Here is an 11,478-nt window from a genome sequence, read left to right on the forward strand (position 1 = left end):
AAATTGTTGATTTGTGTCCCAGTTCCCTTCCCTTCATTGTTGGTTCCCTGTACATTTTCTTTTATTTCACTTTGTATAGTCCCTCACTTTTTCCTTCACTTTGCGACCTAGCTCAATCAGTTCTGTGAGCATCCTGATTACCAGTGTTTTGAACTCTGCATCAGATAGGTTGGCTATCTCCTTATCACTTAGCTCTTTTTCTGGAGTTTTGCTCTGTCCTTTCATTTGAGCCATATTTTTTTTGTCTAGGCACACCTGTTATGTTGTAAGGGGGCACAGCCTTAAGTATTCACCATGGTGGGGCAACCCTCTTAGCTGCGTTGTGGCACTGTCTGTGAGGAAGGGGCCATAGAGGGGACAGTGCCGCTGGCTTTCTCCACTTTGGCCCCACTTTCCATTGAATGCTCCTGAGAGACTGGAAGCTTTGTCTGCTGTTGCAGTCCCCACAGTACTTTACAGGTTTGAGTCTTTAGTTTCCTATTCAGCCAGCCCCACCTCACCAGCATGGTCCACTGCTTTTTGTGGGTCCTGTCCACTCAGCTGCCCGTCTCCCATCTCCTCCCCTCCTACTAGTCTGGGTGAATGTTTCTTCTCCTTGGTTGTCAGAGTTCCATACAATTTGATTTTCTGTCACCTCTGGTTATTTATTGTTTTTAAATTGGTTATTATCCTTCTTTACATTGTGCAAAGAAGTAAAGCATTTCTACCTATGCCTCCATCTTGGCCGGAACCTCTTGTTTTTAGTTGCTATCAGTAATTCTTTAGGTTGTTTCTAGTTTCTTTCATTTTCTTATTCCCTCTATCTGGCTCAATGGCTCTCAAATTGCTACTTTGATAACATTACTCTATCTTTGAAATAGCTTTTATTTTTCTTTTTTGAATTATATTGTTAAATTAATTTTCAGTATGGAATTACTAGATTAGAGATTATAATGGGTTTTAAGACTCTTGTTATATATAGCTAAATTACTTTCTAAAAAGATTGAACCAATTTTTATTGTGCAACCAACAATGCATAATTATACCCCTGAAGGATCATCAGCATTGTTTTTTTTAATTTTTATTTTATTTTGAAAATAAGCACAACGTGGTGCTTGTATAGTTGTTTTAAATTATATTTTATAATTAGTGGTAAAGTTTATTTTTTTCACTTATCAGTGAATTTTTATTTGTCCTAAAATAAACTATTTTCCCTTTAGATAATATGCCCTCCAGTGGTTAAGAATGTGTCCTCAGGAACCAGAATTTTGGGATTTGAATCCCAGCTCTGCTACTTCCCATTAATCCTTTGGGCAAACTACTTAGCCCATTTTGCCTCAATTTTCTTATTTATAAAGTGAGCATTACAGTAATACCTACTCTGTTGAGTTGGATTAAGTGATTTAATACATTTTAAACATTTAGAACACTTCCTGGCATGGATTTTACCATTTGTCCATGTAGAGATAATTTTATCCACCATATATTCTATATATTAAAGTTGTAAATTATATACTCATTTAAAAATTGGTCTATTCTCTAAGTTTAATTTATGGAGCTGGGAAGTCCAACATTTTTATATTTTTCTGCTTTTTTTTTTAATTTGCTTTGATTTTCCCAGAGGTTATAAAGCTATCCAGTAAAAAATAAGGTGTAGAACATTGTGTATACAAGATTCCCAATTGTAATTTTTAGGTTTTCTTCTAGAAATATAAAGTTTATGCATAGAGAACATTTACAAAAATAGACATTTTAAAACTGTAACAGTGAAGTTGCCACTGGGGAGGGTCCTGAGTTCTGGGCAAAAAAGTTATATACTTTTAGATACACTTTTGGTACTTTTAAATTACTTTAACCATGTGCATGTATTACTTTTTATTTTTTAAAAAAATGGTTGATTAAGCAAATAAACTAAAAGAGTCTGTCCTCTAAGGCATATTTACAAAGCATCTTCTTCATATTTTGGTATGATGTAGGAACATTAGGAGATACATAGAAATTAAAACATAAACTCTTTATTTTTTAAGAGTTTATTTATGTTTGTGTAACCCAGTTATTTGCATCTATAATTTGAAGTGGCTTATTAAAATACATATATAATGAAATGTAAAAATAAAAAAGATATAATACATAGACAAGTCCAGGAAGAAAGTGTGGTATAAACCTATTTCGAGCCACAAAGTTATACACATACAATTTCTAAAGCTGCCTAAAAATGTGGTCTTGAGCTTCTGTCAGAACTGCCACTGCACAGCTTCTAGCAGCACCAGCCTCAGGATTAGTGTGAATTCCACTCTCTGGAGCACAAGTCCAGGAAGTTCCTGGCACTGAACTGAAAAATACAATTGGTTTCCAGTGCCCTGTTTTCTGTGAGGGGAAAACATACTTTTTCTTCAAGGGAAACAAAGATTTCCTTGTTTTTGAACTGAAAGAAATGTTTTATTTGGGTTTTATATAGAGATAACTTAGTATATTGTAGACAGAATATACTTGATGATAATAGTAAGAATATTTGATAGTAATAATAATTGTAGTGTCTTCCAAAGTAAACCATGGCATGATTCCAAAGTATAGTTCGCTAAAATCAGCTTTACTGGCAACCAAAATGGTGTGACATATACAGTTCTCTACTGTATTAAAAAGATTGTAATCTGTTTATGTTACTAAAATCTGTATAAAACAAGAAAAGAACTTTAAGAGCATATATCAGTAAACTTAGAATTTTATTTTATAGACTATGTACAGTAATTTTTTTTGTAATTTCATCATGGATTTGAGGTTAGTCCAGAAAGTCAAGGAAGAGGATCCAAATGATATATAGACTAAGAATCAGTAAAGATCACTTTGGCAAGAATACTTTACTATTAGAATTTGTTACTTGATAAATAATAATATGGTCTTTGTATGGCCTATACAGAAAGTAATTATGAAAACATTTTATTTTTCAGAAATATACTCAGAGCAATGGACGAAGACCTTTTGGTATTTCTGCCTTAATTGTGGGTTTTGATGATGACGGTATCCCAAGATTGTATCAGACCGACCCCTCTGGTACTTATCATGCTTGGAAGGTGAATCATGAATTTTTTAATACATTTTTAAAAGTTGAATAAATGTATTCACTGTAAATGCTTTATCACTTTCAAGGACATGACAAAACTGTTAAAATATTGATAGTAGTAGAAACTTTATGTAACCATTTAGCTAGTCAGCAATTATGATGGTTTTGGGCAGATAAAGAAATATTGAATACTTTGGCTCATTAATCACAGGGCCTTCTCCTTACATTTGAAAAGATGTGACAAACCTAAGTGTATACAAATGGCCAACTAAAAGAAATATCCAGTTCCTTGTTCATCATTCATTCTTCCAAATTAGTGCTGTATCATATTGTTGCTTGCTTTGAATAGAAGAAGTATGTAATCTTTCAGCTTTTAACAAAGAATTAAGTGAGCTTATAAACTCCATACTGAAATCTTTAATACATCCTCTATTCTAGGAGAGTCAAAGCACCACAAACTGTGAATTTATTCTTATGTGTCAGTACATTGCAATTACCTCCATATAGTTCCTGGGATATAGTTTGTTTTTTGGTTAAGTCATTATTCTTGTTTCAGTCCTCAACTAATAACTTTGTTTAATATCACAAGAATCTAGGACCTAACGAAAGAAGTGGCAGTTTTCAGAAGTGAATTTTTTTATATTCTCATATATAAGAATAAGACTACATTATAGAATCTAAGTGATTTTGACTCTATTAAAAGTTTAAATACTTAAGCCTTAAAATAGGTTTAGGAAGAGTTTATTTTACTATTTTTAGTAAGCATATAAATTAATTGGAAAATAATTGCCTTGATTTTTAAGTTTATATTAACTAAAGTATTTGATTTGAGCAGTCCTCATACAGTTTTATAAACCAAGTAACCAAACCAGCAAAAACAGTGGACTATATTCTTACCATAAAGATCTGAATACTCATGTTAGCTGTACATCTTCTTTTAAGATACCTAGACAATCTTATTGGTAATCAGAAGCTATGAATTTACCTGCTGCAAATATCAGACTTTTTTGTCATATTATGAATTTTACTCTGAGCAGGAACAGATGTCAGTGTTAGCAAAACAAAAACATTAAGTAACTTTTTAAAAAATGATCCTTCTGGCTACCATGAGAAAAATTCATGGAGAGAGGGCACGGATGGATGTAGGTAATATAATAAAAATTCAAGTAATTTGAGGCAGGTGGAAGTGCTAGAAATGGTGAGAAGTGGTTAGATTTCAGTTTCATTTTGCTAAATGAGGAGTGGTGTGAGGCTTTCTTGATGGATCTACGGTGTGAAAGAAAGGAGAAAGGAGTAAGAATAACTGAAATGTTTTAGAATATGTATAGATTTATGAAAATGATATAGTGAAGAGGGAAATTTTGATAATGTGTAGGAAAGTGGAAACATGTAAGAGCAAAGACCGTCAATAGATACAAGTCGTGAAAGTAGTTAGGGAGAAGCATAGACAGTTTCAAGGTTTAGCTTTCAAATAAATAATTGTTTTTAATGGAACATTTCAGACATATACCTAAGATTACAAAATTTAAAAATGCATTCATCAAGTTTAAATAGGTGTTAACACTTTACCATATTTGCTTCAAATCACTTTTTAAGTGAAATATTACAGACTAATGAAAATAATGTTTAAAGCACTCCTGTAACCACCAGCCAGCTTGAATGTTAGAGAAACTTCCTATGTATCCTCCTTATCTCATTCCCCTCCTACTAGATCTCCTCCTACCTGCTGCAGAAAACTGCTTTCCTAAATTTGATGTTTACTTTTCTATGCATAACTTTACACTTTCACTGCACATGGAAGTATCCGTAAATAATAGGCACTGTTTTGCATATTTTAAAATTTTATATAATCAGTATTATGTATATCACTCTGCAACTTACAATTTTCTTTGTTTAGTTTGACATTAGGTAGAGGTAAGTGTAATGATGAAACCGAAGTGTTGGACTATGTCCTAGAGCACAAGAGGGAGCTGACTTTGATTTTCTACAGAGGAACATTTCTCCAAGGAAGTGACACTCACTGAACTGAAACTAAATAACAAGGAGCCATCCAATCATAATCCTTGACTATATTAGGACAGGGATTTTTCCCAGATTATTTTAATGTAAAAAGATACAATGTTAGAAACTTATAGGTAGGTTATGTGGAATCTATATTGTGTAGGAGTTTCTTGGCCTTATAAGCTTACAGGACATAGCCATAGTATAAAGCAGCAGATCTCAAAATGTAGTCTTCAGATCCACCCACCTATATCAGTATTCATTGTATTCTTTACCATTATGCATTTGTAGTAAATAAATTCAACTTTTGCATAATTGTCTTTAATGAAACAGTACAAATTATTAATTTTATTGAATCTCAATCTTTTTTCTTATCACAAGAAGAAAATCTAAATCTGTGTGATGATGAATGTTAACCAGACATATCATGGTGGTCATTTCACAATGTATACAAATATTGAACCATTATATTGTATACCCAAAACTAATATGTTATATGTCAATTATATCTCAGTTTTTTAAATATTATTTAAAAACTCCATTCTTAAGTATGCACATTTTAATATTCTGTGTTATATACTAGAAGTGTGCTTTATTAAAGCACATCTGCTGCAGGTGCAGTGGTAGTTTTGAAGAAAAACAGTTATGCAGTTGGTTGAGTTGCAAGCTGAACCAGCCCATTTTGAACAACAGATAGAATAACTGTGGTTATTCAGACTTGGAAATTTGGCGGGATATCTTCTCAAGAATGAATGATACACCCTGGCAAGGTAACTCAGTTAGTTAGTATCTTCCCAATAAGGTAAGGTTGCTGGTACAATCGCTGGTCAGGGCATATACAAGAGGCAACCAGTGAATGCATTAATGGGTAGAACAACAAAATCAATATCTCTTCCTTTTCTCTCTCTCTAAAATTAAATAAGTAAATACATTTTTAAAAAAAGAAGGAATGATCCAAGCCTTTTACTTTAAGGAAACAACTGATAGTATTTGTAGCCAGTGATAATAGCCAAACTTTCAAACAAAAATTAAAATTTTGGAAAACATCTATTTGTCACAATGAACTTGACAGTTTCTTAGTAAAGACTTCTCTGATGAGATTCGTCATGAAATTAATAAGCATAATTATTTGCTATTACAGAAATCAAATGAGTCAGTATTTGAAAGATCTTTATAATTCAGTGAAGCAGTATTTTTCAGGTGACCAAAGCTTAGTATTACAAAACTAACAATGTTAAAGCTTTTGGAATCATGTTTTGCTCTTGTTAGTAGTACTTCAAAACAGGAACAAAGTTAATGATATATTGTATACTTCAGACAGTGTTTTCCAAAATGTAATTCTTTTGATGTTAGTTGGTAAAAGTAAATAAGCTCTCAAGTTTTGGGAGATGTTTGTTTAAAGAAATTTACTGAGTTTTATTAAGTTCTGGATCTTCTAAAAAGCATTGTATATCTTCTACAAGCAGTAACCCCCCAAGATTACTTCAGTTTAGAGCCCTTTCTCCATTCTGGTGTTCCTTGGAAAATACTGCCATAGAGACATAGAACCTCAGGACTGAAAAGACTTTTGAAGGCTGTTTAACCACCATTTTTAGGAAGTATATGAGGAGGACCCCAAAAAATGGAATTTATTTATAAAAATTGCATATTCGTTCTTCCATTTTAAACTTCAATCACCTTCAAAGTACTCTCCATTAGTTGCAATATACCTATCAAGATGCTTTTTTCCACTGCTCAACACACTTTTTGAACTTATCAATTTTGATGCCTTTTAGTGCTTCTGCCATTTTTTGTTTTATCTAACGAATCAGCAAAATATTTCCCTTTGAGGACTTTTTCATCTGGAGAATACAAAAGAAAAAGTTGATTGGGGCAAGATCAGGTGAGTAGGGAGGGTGGGGCACAGGCATGCGTTTTTTCAGTCGGGATCTGCTGAACACTCAGTGCTGAGTGGGCAAGTGTGCTCGCAAATCAACCGTGAAAGGGGCAAATGTGTTGAAAGAGTCTTCAGAAAAAATTCACTGAAGCTGTACACAGCCTCTCACACCACCATCAGCTGGTACACTGATACAGATGGGTTCCTGGAACACTCACATAAGCAGGGGATGCCTGTACTACAAGGACCCCACTGTCCAGAAGATAATTCTAGTTTTGTTTTGTTTTTTGGGGGTCTCCCCTCGTATTAGAAAGTGCTTTTAGGATCAGCATTTGTTGAAGGAAAGGGAACAGGATTAGACAGAGGGAAAAGTTAGACTCAGTAAAGACCTCATCAACCTTTTGTGAAGCTCTGGATCTGGGGTGGCTCTTCAAAGTTGTTCCAAGTTGGAATGAGAGGACTGGACATTAATAGCACTTTGTCAGTCAAAGTGTTGAGGTTAAGAACACTCATTTTAACCTTTCCAGCCCTTCATTTCTTCATCCATGAATTAGGGTTTATAATATTACCTACTTAACTGTTTTGGAAATGGTTAGGTTAGGTGAGATAATTCATGTAAAATGCGTAACATACTACCTGGAACACAAGTGCTCGATTAATGTAAATTACTACTATCATCACCCTTATCACCATCACTAGCACTAGTCTGGAATTTAGACCACCTGTAGCCATGCAGCTGGGGAAATTTGCTTGCTGCTGTTTGTTTGTTTGTTTGTTTGTTTTCCTTCATTTGATGAAAAATTCTGAAGAATATAGAAAAATGCAAAGTGAAACAGCAGAAGCCCTTCTCGCTTATAGAGTCAAAGAAGTTAAGGAATTAATAATTAGTATACTTTAAGTTCTAAGAAAATGTTGTACAGTCCAATTCATGTAAACAGCTTTCTTCATGTTGATTTTTTTTCCCTTTTGTCTGTCTTATTTTTGCACCATATTGCAAAGTCATACCTTCTTTCCTCTCCACATCTTTTGGAGCTACAGCTCTTTCCATCTTCTCTGTCTGTGAAGAACTTGGGAGCCATTAAAGCAATAGAAAGCATTGGCCAATATAAAGCACTGGTATATTTGAAAAATTACTCATGCCATCACTACAGATTATTCATGTAGGACCAAACGAGCTGCTGAAATGTTAGCTGAGTTTTCAAACCTACAATTTTTATTTAGCAATTATGGTAAGAAGTACTAGAATACACTGTAAACCTTTAAACTTCATTTAGTAACCATAATGTCCTTTATATCACAGTGATGTTAAGAGTTATTTTCTATTTTTCTAGGCAAATGCAATAGGCCGAAGTGCTAAAACTGTCCGAGAATTTCTAGAAAAGAATTACACAGAAGATGCTATAGCAAATGACAATGAAGCTATCAAATTAGCAATAAGAGCTTTATTAGAAGTAAGTGATCTATAAAGCATATTCAGAAAAGCATAGTTTTTCCCTCATTCAATTGTTCATTAAAACACAGAGTTTCTTGAATTCTAATGTTGCACTTTTTGTACATCAGGTTGTCCAGTCTGGTGGCAAAAACATTGAACTTGCTATAATAAGAAGAAATCAACCATTGAAAGTAAGTCATTAACCAAATAGGAAGAAACCACTGTAGTATATTTTGACAAAAGTTAAAATATTGACACCTGTGAATCTTCATTATAATCCTTAAATATCCCTTAGCATCCATTGACACTGTGGCAATTTCTCTTTTGTTTTTGTAGGCCAGTACTAATTTGTGTGTGCTTAATGCAAGCAGTTACCCATCTCTAGCCCTTTGTAAAGATCTAGAGGTGCTCTGAAGACCTAGAGGTACTGATATGGACCAGTCCCATTTAGAATATGTTCTTTTAAGTACATGTACTAAATGTACTAAATCAGTCCTTAATGGGATCCATATAGCATATTCCCTATGGAGATTCATTCCTGGCACCATATGGAGGGCACTTACTCTTCCTGTATTTTTAGTTCTTCTGAAAACAAGATATACTTCCAGCTAGTGTCATTCAACTGCCATTTATATACTTGTTGGCTTTCTAGGCTTCTAACATAGTATTATCTTTCATTATATCAAAAAAACTCCACCCATTCTTGGTTTTTATCTGTTTTTTCCACTTTTCACTTAAAAGTGCCTTGAGCCACTGTTAAGACTTAAATTTTAACAGCTAGTGTGATAAACCATATTTCTTTGTGACAAGTCTAACACTATTATTTATTTATGTTTTATTATCCATTATGGGTTAAAACTGCTGGACTACAAAATAAATTGTTCAGAACAATGCAATAAATTGTTCTGAATTTTATGGTAGAGGATTCATTGGCTAAAAAACACTTGAAACATGGTTCAATATAGTTCATTAGGTAGAACTTTACAGTGTAGTTTGCCAACCGGCTCTCTTCAGTTGAGAGCATACAAAAGCACTCAAAGAATAGGAAACTATATGAAAAGTGTGTTAAGTTATTTTACATATACCTTTTGTTTCGGGGAAGTGTTTCAAAGGGAAATAGTGAAGTGAGTGCAGTGTGGAGCAGTGTGGGGTTTTCATTTTTGTTCTGAAGGAGGGATTTGTTGTTGTTGTGACACCACATTGCCATATTTCATTAGTTAACCAATGGACAGGGATATGGGGATGGGGCAGCAGCTGAGTTTCTGCAAATCAGAGAAATAGGGACCGGGTGATCTTCCCCTACACAGCCCCACATAAATAATCAGGATGCCAAACACAGAATGTAGAGATTGCAACTATGTCAGGTTGTCATGCCTGCTACCAAGGGCCTGGGTACATGTGTGCCAACACTGCAGGGACAAAGAACCACTGAGACCAGAGTTGCCTCTCCAGCCCTATCACATGCGTATATACACCAGATAGACATATGCACACGCACACAGCTATATACATGTTTCTCACTTATGGGTGGTAGGATAGTATGTGTCCTGGCAGCGAAGCTACACTATCCTTCCACATGATATTTCAGGACAGGCTGTGTGGCGAATGGAGTACACGCTTTGGAATTGGATAGATCTGGATTTAAGTTCTAGCAGATCAGTTCATTTAACAGTATGACCTTGAGCAGTTTGCTCCCTTTTTTTATTTTAAGTAAAATATTGCATTGGCCAAAAGTCCACTATGGTTTTTTCTGTAAAATAAAAGACATTTTTTCATTTTGACCAATAACTTGATTGATTTCAATATTTCGAGTATGTCAGCTATCTCCCACTATTGGCTTCTAGTGTGTAGAGGCCAGGGGTGCTGTCAAACATCTTCCAATGCATGAGACAGTCCCATGGCAAAGAATCTTTGGCCAAAATGTTAATAGTACCAAGAAACTTCACAAACCACTTTTGACACGTTCAGTTAGTCACAGCACCTTCTCCATACAGTCCACAAATCTTTTTTTGGTGTTTCAGTTGCATTTTTACCTTTCTTGAAATAATAAAGCATAATATGTTAAAAATGTGTATTTTACATCTTCAGTATTAACATGGCTGCACTAAAATTCACAAATTTTTATGTTTTTTTAAAAATGCATGCTGATATGATGGCTGTCACAATACAATCTAACAAAATTGTTTCAAATGAAGTTAAAGACAACTAAGCACTGCGGAGATATCGTATGGAAAAAACATAATGAACTTAATGGCCAAACCAATAAAAATGATTTAAATAAAAGAAAAACTTTTTACTTTGTGTGTAGTGAAGGAGTTGTAAATAAAGCAGTGTAAATCATCTTTTCCCTATCTTTCATGGCTATTCTGTGAGCTGATGAAATAGTAAAACCCTATCTGGGTATCACACAGGGTGGGGCTAGAGGGAGTTCAGTGATGAGTTATTTGCTGTTGAATAGAGTAAGTCTTGCATTAAAGTGGTTTTAGAGTTGTATTTTATATAGGATATATAATTCCAAATCACATTTACGCAACTTTCTTTTTTAGCACACTGATAGTGGAAATGTCATAGAGTTCTGTTACAAATATGTTGCTGTTGAATCTTTTAGAGCATTCCATTATATATTTGAGGACATAAAGTTATAAATAGAAAACAGATATTTATAAGATAAAATAGGTTCCTTTCATATTGTGAATATTGAGAAATTATTGGTATAATTGCAATTTTTTTTTCTTTTCAGATGTTCAGTGCCAAAGAAATTGAATTACAGGTCACTGCAATAGAAAAGGAAAAGGAAGAAGCAGAGAAGAAAAAATCAAAGAAGACTGTCTAACTTTTAGTGTGAAGACTGGGAGCTTTCAATGTTTTGTTGTACTTCTTGGAATTATTAAGTGAAGTTTTAAAGGAAATAAGTTGATTTATGTCATTACATTAATAGTTAATGTGCTGTTTTGAGGATGTCAGATTTGTGGCTCTCTTTAGTTTATTACACGGCAGACATAATTAGTATAAAGATTTTCTTTGGAAAGATTTAGTAATTGTTGAAAGCTTCATAATTCCACATAAGCCTGAGATGATACTCTATAACTTGTCCAGAGTGTTACATTTCTTTTTTTTTACATTTATTTA

The 11,478-nt window shown here is 33.8% G+C and overlaps 1 protein-coding gene across 3 annotated transcripts in view; it reads left to right on the forward strand.

The window, feature by feature from the left end:
* The window catches only part of PSMA8 (proteasome 20S subunit alpha 8), a 38,232-nt gene extending 27,050 nt beyond the window's left edge, over positions 1-11,182 (forward strand). For all 3 annotated transcript variants that reach the window (XM_045850267.1, XM_045850268.1, XM_045850269.1), the window contains exons 4-7: positions 2,928-3,050; positions 8,249-8,368; positions 8,478-8,540; positions 11,090-11,182. In XM_045850267.1, coding sequence (XP_045706223.1) covers positions 2,928-3,050; positions 8,249-8,368; positions 8,478-8,540; positions 11,090-11,182 — 399 coding nt within the window. The remainder of the gene's footprint in view (positions 1-2,927; positions 3,051-8,248; positions 8,369-8,477; positions 8,541-11,089) is intronic.
* The last annotated feature ends 296 nt before the right edge of the window (positions 11,183-11,478 follow it).

This window comes from Phyllostomus hastatus, unplaced genomic scaffold (genome assembly GCF_019186645.2).
Source record: "Phyllostomus hastatus isolate PE091 unplaced genomic scaffold, TTU_PhHast_1.1 phas_contig_80, whole genome shotgun sequence".
Classification (NCBI taxonomy): Eukaryota; Metazoa; Chordata; class Mammalia; order Chiroptera; family Phyllostomidae; genus Phyllostomus; species Phyllostomus hastatus.